Below are 16,377 nucleotides of genomic sequence, written 5' to 3' on the forward strand. Positions count from 1 at the left end.
TTTATATTACCTATTGTTATTTTTTGGTCCTTAACAATGTATTTTGTCATAAAATGTAGGGAATTCTCTCATTAGAATTGGTGACCTGTGCCCTCTATTTCTTTGAACTATTCATATTTACATGCCATTTAGCACCATTTTGTACATTTAATAAATATATTCCATAAATGTTTCATTTGGGCAGGTTTGCTAAAGGAATGGATTTAATGTACGTAAAATTCTATAGAAAGGATTTACTGTACTTACAATTTATTTTAGAGATTATTTTATTTGGCTAGTCCTGGAAAGTTATATTTACCCTAATTCTGCCTGTTCTCACTCATTTTGTAATATTTGTTACATTCAGATGGTAGCCTTGACATTCCAAAAAATAAGCTAGTCTTCTTTTATCCGTAGACACCTTATGTTGTTCCCACATTTATTTGCATGTATGCACAAAATTGCACATATAGGATGGTCAGTTTAATTAGTAGATAGGTAGACACGCAAACTATATATATATATATATATATATATATATATATATATATGGTATATTAGGATACAGTATCAGTATTTCCTCTCAGAAAATAAATTGCTTTCCTTAATATGGGGAATTGTTGTGGAGAGTAATTGGAAGCATGATCACAATGCTGTGCTATCTGCAAATGTTGCAGAAGGCCCTGTAAACTTTTATTTTAGGTCCCCGTTTAGGATACGTTTTATGAGATCCATTTCCTTGGCAAGCAGTAGTTCAGAAAATATTTCACATGCTGAACAAATTCACTAATGATATAGTGCAGTTGTTTTTTTTAATGCAAAATATGTGCAGACCTGCGTTATTTGAAATACACACATCATACCTTTTTGTTATAAGATTTTCATATATGTGACTGCATTCTATCATGTCACTATTGCGGAATGCATTAAGGTAAGTATAAAGCTGTTGCAATGCCGTCCAGGCCTGTGATGTATTTCAGCAGCCATAATATCACCTGTTTTTATTTTAAATATATTCCATCAGGTTCATACTGCATGCGTATGCTTGTGTGTCAACTGAATATATATATATATATATATATATATAGAGAGAGAGAGAGAGAGAGAGAGAGAGAGAGAGAGAATAAGAGACAGTAAAAATAATCATTGCTTTTCATCAAATATTTTTAGCTTCCTTGTACTTTATGAGCATATTGGTTTTACACTAAGCTGGGGCAGATATGGTTATGGGTAGACTTATTATTCACCCTTTTGCCTTACAGAACAGATATGTGACTCTGGCCCTTTGTAAATTAAGGTGATCCCTGTTTTTGTTTTGTTTTTTTGTTTTTGTTTTTTTGTTTTTTACATCTCTGCATATATACTTCTATCAGTGATGTCACTGCCTGTACATGATCAAGATTTGCTCTGAGATGAGCATTTTGAGTGTATGGTGCAGATTTTTCTGTTGTAAAATAGAAGTGGGTAGTCCAGGTAGGAAGGTAGGCCATACTTCTCATGGCCTGCTTCTTGCTTGAAATACTGTTCCCTTTTCACACAAAGAACAGAATGCGTTTCACCTTCTTCTCTGGCCCAACACAAAATATAACCAAAATAGGTTGATTATATACATATGTGAAACAAAAAGAAGCGGTTAACTGCACGCTTTCCTCACATTCCTGTGATATAAGACATCGTGTAATTGTGTAGCGTATATTGCTTTTTTGTGGTAAATTCATGAATTCATTAATTCACATATCCATTCGTTCTTAATGTCTGAAAATACTATTTTAAAGCATTAGCACAGTTTAGTGGAAATTAACTGATTGTGTCGCACTATTAGCATTTGGGATAGCATCGTTTGCCATGTGATCATCTACTATAGCTAACATTTGTAAGTAATACCCTGATGATGTGTTTTACAGGCAGTAACAATACGAGTTAAACTTTTTGCCTGCTAATTCAATGCAATAGTTGCACAACAGATTGTTAATTTCAGTAATGAAAAGTATGTTTGTCTTTTGGGGAGAGGTGAGTATTTCAGAAACACCCTTAAAGTCATTCACCAAACATTTGCTTTACTGTTTACTGGTGATATTTAATAGCTTAGGGGCCTGCTGAAAAGCATGATGGTATATTTCAACACACCGCCTTAGTTTTACTAAAGCATTCAGTACACGGCGTGTCATAAAAAAATAAATAAATATATATATATATATATGTGTTTTTTTTCACCGGATGGGCATATTAATGCAGTATTTAAGAGTCTGTCTTTCCAATCTACAAGCCAGTAGGACATCGTTAGGAGACATTTCCAGTGATAACAAGATGGGGAAACTGAAAAGTTAGGCTCCAGGTGTAATTCTTTGATGTGCATTGGGGTTAGCCTCGCTTTGTCACAGGGTTTGACCTACTACAAGAGAATTAGGCGAACGTGTATTCCGTTCCAAAACATATCTTCCCTTTCAGGGCATAGGAACTTCCCTGAATCTGAATGGGTATAAGTTTTCCTTTAGTAAATCAGCCCCACATGCTATATAGCTGTAGTTATAATCATGCAAACTAAGGACACACGCTTGGTCTTTTGGGGTTTTATTACATAAAGGCAAAATTGTGTCTCTATAATTATATCATTTTTGTCCGCATTATCTGATAGCAATATGATTATCAGAAATGTGTAGTTTTTTTTCTAATAATTGTTATGCTTTGAGACATCATGGTAAAGTAGTTTTATGTGAGAGACGTGAAATGGTTAATATACACATATTCCTGTTTGACCATTAGCGCCCCTTGTCACAGTAAGCATAGGCATGGCCACTGTCAGCAGCTTTCTACACTGCCATTTTGCACTGTCTACCGTGGATTGGTTCACAGTGTAGATGGTTTCAAAATCCATTTGTGGTGAAAGCTGCCATTAGTGCATAAGGGAGACTTGCCTGCAACCAGTATGGCAATACACAGAGTACCCCTTCCTTAAGCCAGTTTTAAAGGAATGTTATTCAGTGTTCAGTGGCCTGCAAAAACGACTGCACCTCATGACTTTAGCTATTGAATGACAAAATACACTCACATAGCACATTATTAGTAATATACATGTATTTAGCACTGACTTCTTTCTCAGCTCTGTACAGAGTATATAGCCATGTCACTGTCACTCAGTGGAGCTCAACGTTTAATCCCTGCTATAGTCAAACTATTGGTAAACCTGTCCCACATTTTGCAAGATTTATGATAGTTTTATATATTTTGTGTAGTTTTCAGAAGTTCAGGTAATGCATGGCAAAACAATTCTTATTTTTTATTCAAAGCTTTAGAATTCACAACATATGTATTACTATAATTTTGTGATATAAATTTAATTACCAATCACCATGTGTTATAAGTCATAGATCAAGGTCGTTTACTCAGATACTATGGGTGTCTATCATTTTTTTTTTTTTAGATGAACAACAATAATGGGGAATAATAGATTAGATGATGTTGGAGATTCAGAGAAGCACTTTACAAAGTATATGCACATAAAAAGTCAGCTGTATTCCAGACTTGTGCATCTGTGGCACTGGTTCCTCTTGCATGCAATTGCAGTGGTGATGCCTCAGTGCAGGATTGCCTGTCTTTGTAGATAAGGAAATGGATCATACTAATAGCGCATGCTCCCTGTACCATTAGCAGACTCTTGCTGGGAGCATGCTCTGAAAGCGGGAATTGAGTGGCACAGCTCAGAGCCTGTAGCTCGGCTTTGTTTCCCTGTGCCACCAAGAGGAAAAATGAACTGTGGCATTCACTGCTGTCTCCTGAACATCTCTGCATCCCATTTTTAACTGTGTAGTGTGCATTCTGCATGAAAAAAAAGATACAGGCATACAATAATGGTACTGCTTGGTGCATCATGATCAAGCTGCATAGAAAGCTTCATGTGTTATGATGGATATTTTGCTGGGTCAACATTTAAATGTATTAAATGTCAGAGGCTTTAACAGTTTGTCAATCATTTTGTCGATCAGTGCATTTTGTATTTCAGCTCACTTTGCAGTTTGTATATCCATAGAAATAAAAAAAAATTTATGTGAGCAACAATTTTATGTGTCGAACGGCCTAAAATACCACTTGCCAATGTTTAATAATGTTTCCATCTCTTCCTGTAGGATGAGTTCCATCCATTCATTGAGGCTCTTCTTCCACATGTCCGTGCAATCGCCTATACATGGTTCAACCTCCAAGCCCGTAAGCGCAAGTACTTCAAAAAGCATGAAAAGCGAATGTCGAAAGATGAGGAGAGAGCAGTCAAGGATGAACTTTTGAGTGAGAAGCCAGAAATCAAGCAGAAATGGGCATCCAGGCTGCTAGCCAAGCTGCGGAAAGACATCCGCCAGGAGTACCGGGAGGATTTTGTGCTCACCGTGACTGGGAAGAAGCACCCCTGCTGTGTACTATCCAACCCAGACCAGAAAGGCAAAATCCGGAGGATCGATTGCCTGCGGCAGGCCGACAAGGTCTGGCGTCTGGATCTGGTCATGGTCATTCTCTTTAAAGGCATCCCCCTGGAAAGTACGGACGGGGAACGGCTCGTCAAATCACCGCACTGCACCAATCCAGCACTTTGCGTCCAGCCACATCACATAACTGTATCGGTCAAGGAGCTTGACTTGTTCTTGGCGTACTATGTGCAGGACCAAGGTAAGTTTCAAAACTCATGGCTTTGCTAGCTATAAAGATGCAACACCTGCTTGTTGTATGCAGATATCAGGTACAATTGCGTATCTATGCAGCATAATTGTATGTAAATATAGCTCTCTATATAACTGAATGCCTAAAAACTGGGGGATTATTACCCAGCGCTGTATATTAAATGGTAATTTACAGACTTGAGACACAGCGGAGGAGGACTACCTGGCCAAACACACACGCATATATGTACCATTATTATTGATTTATAATGCACCAACATATTCCATGGCGCTATATATATTTATCAAGCATTGAGGCTTTAGCTTTTAAATATGTGGTAAATTTGTTTTACTCTTCAGCAATAACAGCTGCTTATTAGTATGTTAAGATATTACTGTATTATCCAAATTGCAGCTATGCTTAACTAGCATGGACCTGTTTGAACACTGTGGTTTGGATGTTGCAAACTTTTAATCCCCAGGCTGCATGATATAATAAGCCAAAGTTTACACCCGATGCATCCATTACTATTACAGTACAGTCTCATTTTACTTACACAAAATGAGTGTGCACTTTCCATCACTTTAGTTGCATCTGCTTTTTTAGTACATTTTTTCTGGCGAATTTAGAATGTTCGTGAAGTTGTGAAATAATAATAGGATTTTCCATCTTATCTACTCTTGAAAAGTTAGATGGCATTTATTTTTGAGGACTTAAAATAAAATTGTGGAGTTTAGCTGTTGTTTGGAACACTTTTAAATGTACCGTAAGTTCAGTTTAAACAGGGGTGGATCTAATTTCATAAAATGTGATACATTTTGTCATTAACTTTTAATGTGGCTGTAACTGCATGCCCTTAGTCTGATTTTTTTTTAAATTTAAATTTGCATTATTCTGGCCTTTAGATTAAGAGCATGCATTATTTAGCATGCATTATTTAACATTCCAAAGAGCAGAACATATACAAATACACTTAGATAGTATTTGTCAGGGGAAGCTCATTAATAAAATGTTTATCTTCCAGAAACTGTGCCTTCTTTTATTCTTATACGCCATATTGTATGAAGTTTGCACTTGACACTTGATTTTCCTAGTTGTGTCACCTGTTTAACCTACGCGACTTTCACCTGCCATATTCACAATATATATATCCCCCAGTTACTATTCACACCTAAATGAATGTTCTTATTAGTGCCTTAATGAGCTGTTTGAAGCATCCCTCTTAATGATTTGGCAGCTGACTAATGTGTTGTATACTTGCGCGTATTCCCCTGTATAATATCTGAATATTAAACTTTCCTCCTCTGGAATGTTTAGCACGCGACGTTGCTAGCGTTATAAGGAAATTAAGTGGAAAGAACAAAGTTTCTTAAACAGAACTTCACTCTTATATTTGTTATTTGTTATATGAGTGTTGAGGTGAAAGAGCCTCATATAACCTGAGTGATTCACACACTTAGTTTGCTTCAGTAGCTGGTACTTTATATCTGTAGCACTAGTTTTCATTCTGTGTATATATGGTGTTCCCTACAGTATGTAAAGGCCTCTAACACTGCAAACCATATGGAAGAGTTATAAAGAAGTCCCCTTAAAAATGATTGGTTGATTTCTTAAAGTTACTCTGCTTATCCAAGTCAGCGGTGAGCTATTCGTCAAATGAATCAGATGATAACAGGTACCATAAATTTGGTTCCAGAAGAAATCCCAGCATTGATTCAAGCTACGTTGACAATGATGTTAAAGCAAATCACAGTTTAGGAAAGAAATACTGGACAGCCTTATGGAAAAACTGTGTGAATCAGTTGTTGTTTTGTTTAAAAATCGCCATGGGGAACAATTCTGACACAGTTGTAGAACCTAGCTATGGTTCATTTCAACAAAATACCCCAGTCTTGAGTTAGCTTTTAGTTGTTCATGAGAAATATTTCTAAATGAAGTGACAACATTCTCATAACTTTTGATTACTGGATATTTGTGGTAGGATTTTTGCAGTATTTTCTGGTGATTTTATTTTTTATTACAAGTAAATACGGTAGCTATAGTAGATATTCTGACTCCGTGTTGGCCTGCATTATGAAAACAATGGTACACTTGGCCTGTGTACTTCACTAGGTGTCTGTTGTCTTTATTTGCTTTGTAGGGATGGACAACTTCACACTCAGGTAGATTTAGTATAGAAGGGATGAAATATTCTGATTCAGTTTTAATTGCTCTGACTGATTCAATTTGTGTTGTTAGAACTTACTAAGAGTTAAAACAATTTAAATGAACTGTATTTTCGGTGTCCTCATATTTAACAGGTCTGTTTTGTGTGACAGGTCTTTTATGTGTTTTTGTGTAATCTGATTCTGAAGATATTTGGGCTTTTTTTATTTACATGGGTAAGACTCAATGGGCCCAATTCATTAAAGAGAGAAATGTTCACCTAGCCAGTTCTCACTTCAAATACCTATTTAGATTCCGAGGAATTTACAAAAATAGAAATTTGCATGAGCCTGATGAGGTATTTGAAGTGAAAACAGCAATGCTAGTATCTCTCTCTTAAATAAATCAGGCCCAGTGTGTTAAAAACACGCACCTGAATACATTCTACATTGTTAACAGAGATAAACACGGCAAGAAATAAATATAGGAATGATCAGAACTTACAAAATGACTTACGTAAAGGTTATTTTCGTTATGAAGCGTAAAAACACAAAGTATTTGTCCCTTACTTACCTGATACTTGTTAACCCATGTCTTGCTTATTTTTATTTAAATAAATACTCAATTAGGATATGTTATAATAACAAAAGTTGGCAGTTTCTCAGTTTAGTTGTTAAAAATAATAGTAATAGACTATGCAAAGCATGTGTGCGAGCATTTAATGATATCACTTAGCGCATGTGTGTGTGTGTGTTCTTGTGCACGTGTGCATGTCTGAATGTATTTGTGTTTCTTAATAATGTAATTATATTTTCTTACTGTCAAACCATAATTTACTGTCTGATTGTTGTTTAGGCACTTGTATTTATAAACAAAAACGTGTACATTTTAAAGTTGTTTTAATATATATGCCGGTGTATATAAATGTGTGTGTGTGTATATATATATATATATATATATATATATATATATATATATATATATATATATATATATATATATAATCTCCACGTATATACTTTGATGCAGAGTGTGGTTGAATCAGTGTAAGTTTGTATGTTTTTGTTTTTTTTTCTCTCCATGGCACGCAGAGGAAGGCTAGGTTGAATGCCAGTGTTGGTTGGCAGTGGCATTAGGATTGGCATGAGCCCCTCTTTGTTTAGCTCAGAAGGCCTGTGATTCGTTGGTTGGCATCCGCAATGCAGTGTCGAGCGATGCTTCAATATATTGACAATTTCGTGAAGTAACAAAGTCCGTAATGTGCCTTTTAAAATAATAAGTGGTTAATTAACAATATTTGATATATTGCATTTTATCAGCATTAGTATTTATTCCAGTCTCATGTACGATCATTTGGTGCTGGAAATATATTGCTACGTCATTTTTTCCTGGCACTAAATACTGAAAAAAGCCATTTTTTTAAATCAAATTTAGCAACTTTGGAGTTAAGCACTAATGCCAGTGAATACTGAAAAATTGGACAAGAAAGAAGTTAAGAAACTTTGAACTCATATAAAATCTAGACAGCTTTTGTGCATGAATAAAATTACCAACCATTTTTTATTTATTGAGCATTTTATTTCTCTATGTTATCTTGATAGGATTAGTCATCATCTGAATATCAGAAGAAGCAGGCTGTAAATTACTGAGATTTTTATGTGGACATTTTTTAATCCCGTCTGCTGCCTTAATCTATTTATTCACTGTTTTTTTTCCTCCTTCTGCTATGGACTGTTTCATGAAGATCCGCCATTTTGTTTGTCAAGTGCCAAGAGTACAAAAAAAGACAGAGAATCTGCATGATGCCAATAATGGTTGCCACTGGCACCGAGGTTGGCATCAGCCCCTCTTTGTCTAGCTTCTGAATGCCTTTGATTCGTTGGTTGGTATCTGCATTGCAGTGGGCAAATTGTAAAGTTTTTGACAATCACAGAATGAAAGCTGCATTACGTGCTTGTTTCAGGGAGAATCACTGCTTTGAATGCCTCTTTGTTTCTGTAAGTGTATGTGTGTCTAATAGGCATTTATTTTGTGCCTATGTCTGTGTGGATTTATGTGTGTATAAGAGAATATATATATATATATATATATATACTCACATGGGTGTGTGTCTACATTAATAAGCTAATATGTCCATATCAGCACAATATTTTTTTTCCATAATCATTTTGCCTAGAAGGACGCATTACACACTGAAAACCAGTAAATGTGTTTGTAGATCAATAAGATAAAAGACAGTAGTATAAAAAAGACCTGCATGTTTGTAATGGTTTCCAGTAGAAACGTAACTGTCGTACAGAATGTTTCATGTATATTAAGGGAAAAATGTAATGTACATAATTACTGTTACCATCCAAAGCCACCATGCCTCCTCCTCGCTCATGATTTGTAGCTTGGAAAAACAGTTCTCAAAATGTTTTAATTTGCTGTAGAAGCCATGTGACTGCTCCATCCACTGTCTTCTCTGTATCTGAAGGAGAGGACTAATGAAAGCTCTGTGTTGCAGCCTAGTGGTATAGCGTACCGTTAACCCTCACAATGCCAGCACCGTGTGTGGTTCCAGGCCCTGAAAGTACCGTCTGGAATGGTCATGTCACTAACTAATAAAAGTAGTCTGGGGCTCTTTAAGTAACCACAAATGGTGGGATGGTGGTAGCTAAGTGGGGTTCAAGGTTCAAGCCATTACATAATTGTACACAGTTATTCTGTATTAGAAGGTTTGTTTACACAGTGACAAATTCACTTTTTATCATCAGCTAACAACTCTGGGCGATCAGCTGAACACACACCTGGAATACATGTAGGCAAACGTTTTTACCTAACAAAATATTTCTAACTGTGCTGTAATTGGTATACTTATACCACATTGTATGGTTATACCTCCCACTGTTCGTAGGGCAATGGGTGAACATCACCTTCCTATAAGCTGCCTAACCACACTTCTTAGCTACAGTTTGTGAAAGCATTATTACGGTAGATGAATGCTTGCTATTTCCATATCTACATTTGTACTTGTGCATGCATAACTGACTGTAGAAAATAGTGGATTTTTTGGCAATCCAAATTTTCTGGCCATGGCTGATCTGTAATGTTTCTTTAACGCTATGTACAGACTTTAAGGGGCCCATACATTTGCTGACCAACCAACCAATCGACCATCCAATTTGATTATTATAATCGAATTGGATGAAAATTGGTGCTGCCAAGTGCATGCCTGAGCGACAAAGGTGACCAATTTTGGGACAGAAATTGGCCGCATGGTCGATCGCGCATGCTAGAAAATTTCGGGCAGAGGTTGGTCGGTCGGGTGCGAGGTGGTACGGCGGGTTTGCGAATGAGCGAGGCGGTACGGCGGGTTTGCGAATGAGTGAGACGGTACGGCGAGTTGCGGATGAGCGACGAGACGACGAAACCCCCGCCGCCGCAATGTATAAATGTTTGCAGCGTGTGTGCATTTATACATTACCTGTCTGGTATCGGCCTCCACTCGGTTTCTGTCCATCTCGCCGGGTTCCGCATACACGCCGGCAGCACTCTAATGTCACGAAGGAGCATAGCGGCTGACGTCAGACGCTATGCGCCGCTAGCGCGTGCCCGGCGAGATGGACGGATGGACCCGACGCACTGCTACAGGACAGGTAATGTATAAATGCACTACATTACATACATTTATACATTTTGGGGGCGATGCGGACAGCGGCGCCTCAGCCGATTCCCTGATGATTTCATGCTGAAATCGGACGGGAATCGGCCTGTAGTGTATGGGCAGATTCGATTAGAGACAAATTTATCTCTAATCAGATTCGAATAGAGATAAATTTGTCTCTTGGTCTAATCATCCCTAACTCGTTCTAATGTAGACAACAGTTGTGCCATGCAAAGTACTATGCAACTATTATATTATCTGTAGTCTGCCCAGTGATCTTTATATAGGCATGCATGCTAGGCGTATTACCCGCAGTCTGCCCAGTGATCTTTATACAAACATGCATGATAAGCTTATTACCTGCAGTCGGCCCAGCGATCCTTATTCAGACATGCATGCTAGGCTTATTACCTGTAGACGGCCCAGCGATCCTTATACAGATATGCATGCTAGGCTTATTACCTGTAGATGACCCAGTGATTCCTATACAGACATGCATGCTAGGCTTATTACCTGTAGATGGCCCAGCGATCCTTATACAGACATGCATGATAGGCTTATTACCTGTAGTCGGCCCAGTGATTCCTATACAGACATGCATGCTAAGTTTATTACCTGTAGACGGCCCAGTGATCCCTATACAAGCATGCATGATAGGCTTATTACCTGTAGACGGCCCAGTGATCCTTAGACAGACATGCTTGCTAGGCTTATTACCTGTAGACGGCCCAGCGATCCCTATGCAGGCATGCATGATAGGCTTATTACCTGCAGTCTGCCCAGTGATCTTTATACAGGCATGCATGCCAGGCTTATTACTTGCAGTCTGCACAATGATCCCTAAACAGACATGCATGCTAGGCTTATTACCTGCAGTCTGCCCAGTGATCCCTATATAAGCATGCATGCTAGGCTTATTACCTGCAGTCTGCCCAGTGATCCCTATATAAGCATGCATGCTAGGCTTATTACCTGCAGTCTGCCCAGTGATCCCTATATAAGCATGCATGCTAGGCGTATTACCTGCAGTCTGCCCAGTGATCTTTATACAGGCATGCATGCCAGGCTTATTACTTGCAGTCTGCACAATGATCCCTAAACAGACATGCGTGATAGGCTTATTAACTATAGTAGGCCCATGGATCCTTAAACAGGCATGCATGCTAGGCTTATTACTCGCTCTCTGCCCAGTGATCCGTATACAAGCACGCATGCTAGGCTTATTACCTGCAGTCTGCACAGTGATCCCTATACAGGCATGCATAGTTGCATACTAGGCTTATTACCTGCAGTCTGCACAGTGATCCGTATACAAGCATGCATACTAGGCTTATTACCTGCAGTCTGCACAGTGATCCGTATACAAGCATGCATGCTAGGCTTATTACCTGCAGTCTGTCTAGTGATCCTTATACAGATATGCATGCTAGGCTTATTACCTGTAGATGGCCCAGCGATCCCTATACAGACATGCATGCTAGGCTTATTACCTGCAGTCTGCCCAGTAATTCCTATACAGGCATGCATGCTAGGCTTATTACCTGTAGACGGCCCAGCGATTCCCTATGCAGGCATGCATGCTAGGCTTATTACCTGCAGTCTGCCCAGTGATTCCTATACAGACATGCATGGTAGGCTTATTACCTGCAGTCTGCCCAGTGATTCCTATACAGACATGCATGCTAGGCTTATTACCTGCAGTCTGCCCAGTATTCCTATACAGGCATGCATGCTAGGCTTATTACCTGTAGACGGCCCAGTGATTCCTATACAGACATGCATGCTAGGCTTATTACCTGTAGACAGCCCAGTGATTCCTATACAGACATGCATGCTAGGCTTATTACCTGCAGTCTGCCCAGTGATCCCTATACAGACATGCATGCTAGGCTTATTACCTGTAGACGGCCCAGCGATTCCCTATGCAGGCATGCATGCTAGGCTTATTACCTGCAGTCTGCCCAGTGATTCCTATACAGACATGCATGGTAGGCTTATTACCTGCAGTCTGCCCAGTGATTCCTATACAGACATGCATGCTAGGCTTATTACCTGCAGTCTGCCCAGTATTCCTATACAGGCATGCATGCTAGGCTTATTACCTGTAGACGGCCCAGTGATTCCTATACAGACATGCATGCTAGGCTTATTACCTGTAGACAGCCCAGTGATTCCTATACAGACATGCATGCTAGGCTTATTACCTGCAGTCTGCCCAGTGATTCCTATACAGACATGCATGCTAGGCTTATTACCTGCAGTCTGCCCAGTATTCCTATACAGGCATGCATGCTAGGCTTATTACCTGCAGTCTGCCCAGTGATTCCTATACAGACATGCATGCTAGGCTTATTACCTGTAGTCTGCCCAGTATTCCTATACAGGCATGCATGCTAGGCTTATTACCTGTAGACGGCCCAGTGATCCCTATGCAGGCATGCATGCTAGGCTTATTACCTGTAGACGGCCCAACGATCCCTATGCAGGCATGCATGCTAGGCTTATTACCTGCAGTCTGCCCAGTGATCCTTATACAGACATGCATGCTAAGCTTATTACCTGTAGACAGCCCAGTGATTCCTATACAGACATGCATGCTAGGCTTATTACCTGTAGATGGCCCAGCGATCCCTATACAGACATGCATGCTAGGCTTATTACCTGCAGTCTGCCCAGTAATTCCTATACAGGCATGCATGCTAGGCTTATTACCTGTAGACGGCCCAGCGATTCCCTATGCAGGCATGCATGCTAGGCTTATTACCTGCAGTCTGCCCAGTGATTCCTATACAGACATGCATGGTAGGCTTATTACCTGCAGTCTGCCCAGTGATTCCTATACAGACATGCATGCTAGGCTTATTACCTGCAGTCTGCCCAGTATTCCTATACAGGCATGCATGCTAGGCTTATTACCTGTAGACGGCCCAGTGATTCCTATACAGACATGCATGCTAGGCTTATTACCTGTAGACAGCCCAGTGATTCCTATACAGACATGCATGCTAGGCTTATTACCTGCAGTCTGCCCAGTGATCCCTATACAGACATGCATGCTAGGCTTATTACCTGTAGACGGCCCAGCGATTCCCTATGCAGGCATGCATGCTAGGCTTATTACCTGCAGTCTGCCCAGTGATTCCTATACAGACATGCATGGTAGGCTTATTACCTGCAGTCTGCCCAGTGATTCCTATACAGACATGCATGCTAGGCTTATTACCTGCAGTCTGCCCAGTATTCCTATACAGGCATGCATGCTAGGCTTATTACCTGTAGACGGCCCAGTGATTCCTATACAGACATGCATGCTAGGCTTATTACCTGTAGACAGCCCAGTGATTCCTATACAGACATGCATGCTAGGCTTATTACCTGCAGTCTGCCCAGTGATTCCTATACAGACATGCATGCTAGGCTTATTACCTGCAGTCTGCCCAGTATTCCTATACAGGCATGCATGCTAGGCTTATTACCTGCAGTCTGCCCAGTGATTCCTATACAGACATGCATGCTAGGCTTATTACCTGTAGTCTGCCCAGTATTCCTATACAGGCATGCATGCTAGGCTTATTACCTGTAGACGGCCCAGTGATCCCTATGCAGGCATGCATGCTAGGCTTATTACCTGTAGACGGCCCAACGATCCCTATGCAGGCATGCATGCTAGGCTTATTACCTGCAGTCTGCCCAGTGATCCTTATACAGACATGCACTACATTACATACATTTATACATTTTGGGGGCGATGCGGACAGCGGCGCCTCAGCCGATTCCCTGATGATTTCATGCTGAAATCGGACGGGAATCGGCCTGTAGTGTATGGGCAGATTCGATTAGAGACAAATTTATCTCTAATCAGATTCGAATAGAGATAAATTTGTCTCTTGGTCTAATCATCCCTAACTCGTTCTAATGTAGACAACAGTTGTGCCATGCAAAGTACTATGCAACTATTATATTATCTGTAGTCTGCCCAGTGATCTTTATATAGGCATGCATGCTAGGCGTATTACCCGCAGTCTGCCCAGTGATCTTTATACAAACATGCATGATAAGCTTATTACCTGCAGTCGGCCCAGCGATCCTTATTCAGACATGCATGCTAGGCTTATTACCTGTAGACGGCCCAGCGATCCTTATACAGATATGCATGCTAGGCTTATTACCTGTAGATGACCCAGTGATTCCTATACAGACATGCATGCTAGGCTTATTACCTGTAGATGGCCCAGCGATCCTTATACAGACATGCATGATAGGCTTATTACCTGTAGTCGGCCCAGTGATTCCTATACAGACATGCATGCTAAGTTTATTACCTGTAGACGGCCCAGTGATCCCTATACAAGCATGCATGATAGGCTTATTACCTGTAGACGGCCCAGTGATCCTTAGACAGACATGCTTGCTAGGCTTATTACCTGTAGACGGCCCAGCGATCCCTATGCAGGCATGCATGATAGGCTTATTACCTGCAGTCTGCCCAGTGATCTTTATACAGGCATGCATGCCAGGCTTATTACTTGCAGTCTGCACAATGATCCCTAAACAGACATGCATGCTAGGCTTATTACCTGCAGTCTGCCCAGTGATCCCTATATAAGCATGCATGCTAGGCTTATTACCTGCAGTCTGCCCAGTGATCCCTATATAAGCATGCATGCTAGGCTTATTACCTGCAGTCTGCCCAGTGATCCCTATATAAGCATGCATGCTAGGCGTATTACCTGCAGTCTGCCCAGTGATCTTTATACAGGCATGCATGCCAGGCTTATTACTTGCAGTCTGCACAATGATCCCTAAACAGACATGCGTGATAGGCTTATTAACTATAGTAGGCCCATGGATCCTTAAACAGGCATGCATGCTAGGCTTATTACTCGCTCTCTGCCCAGTGATCCGTATACAAGCACGCATGCTAGGCTTATTACCTGCAGTCTGCACAGTGATCCCTATACAGGCATGCATAGTTGCATACTAGGCTTATTACCTGCAGTCTGCACAGTGATCCGTATACAAGCATGCATACTAGGCTTATTACCTGCAGTCTGCACAGTGATCCGTATACAAGCATGCATGCTAGGCTTATTACCTGCAGTCTGTCTAGTGATCCTTATACAGATATGCATGCTAGGCTTATTACCTGTAGATGGCCCAGCGATCCCTATACAGACATGCATGCTAGGCTTATTACCTGCAGTCTGCCCAGTAATTCCTATACAGGCATGCATGCTAGGCTTATTACCTGTAGACGGCCCAGCGATTCCCTATGCAGGCATGCATGCTAGGCTTATTACCTGCAGTCTGCCCAGTGATTCCTATACAGACATGCATGGTAGGCTTATTACCTGCAGTCTGCCCAGTGATTCCTATACAGACATGCATGCTAGGCTTATTACCTGCAGTCTGCCCAGTATTCCTATACAGGCATGCATGCTAGGCTTATTACCTGTAGACGGCCCAGTGATTCCTATACAGACATGCATGCTAGGCTTATTACCTGTAGACAGCCCAGTGATTCCTATACAGACATGCATGCTAGGCTTATTACCTGCAGTCTGCCCAGTGATCCCTATACAGACATGCATGCTAGGCTTATTACCTGTAGACGGCCCAGCGATTCCCTATGCAGGCATGCATGCTAGGCTTATTACCTGCAGTCTGCCCAGTGATTCCTATACAGACATGCATGGTAGGCTTATTACCTGCAGTCTGCCCAGTGATTCCTATACAGACATGCATGCTAGGCTTATTACCTGCAGTCTGCCCAGTATTCCTATACAGGCATGCATGCTAGGCTTATTACCTGTAGACGGCCCAGTGATTCCTATACAGACATGCATGCTAGGCTTATTACCTGTAGACAGCCCAGTGATTCCTATACAGACATGCATGCTAGGCTTATTACCTGCAGTCTGCCCAGTGATTCCTATACAGACATGCATGCTAGGCTTATT

General features: G+C 40.5%; 1 protein-coding gene across 7 annotated transcripts in view; it reads left to right on the forward strand.

The window, feature by feature from the left end:
• NFIB (nuclear factor I B) overlaps window positions 1–16,377 on the forward strand; it is a 561,260-nt gene that overhangs the window by 309,443 nt on the left and 235,440 nt on the right. For all 7 annotated transcript variants that reach the window (XM_068234892.1, XM_068234884.1, XM_068234891.1 and 4 more), the window contains exon 2: window positions 4,104–4,635. In XM_068234892.1, coding sequence (XP_068090993.1) covers window positions 4,104–4,635 — 532 coding nt within the window. The remainder of the gene's footprint in view (window positions 1–4,103; window positions 4,636–16,377) is intronic.

The sequence above is a fragment of the Hyperolius riggenbachi genome, chromosome 1 (genome assembly GCF_040937935.1).
Source record: "Hyperolius riggenbachi isolate aHypRig1 chromosome 1, aHypRig1.pri, whole genome shotgun sequence".
Lineage (NCBI taxonomy): Eukaryota > Metazoa > Chordata > Amphibia > Anura > Hyperoliidae > Hyperolius > Hyperolius riggenbachi.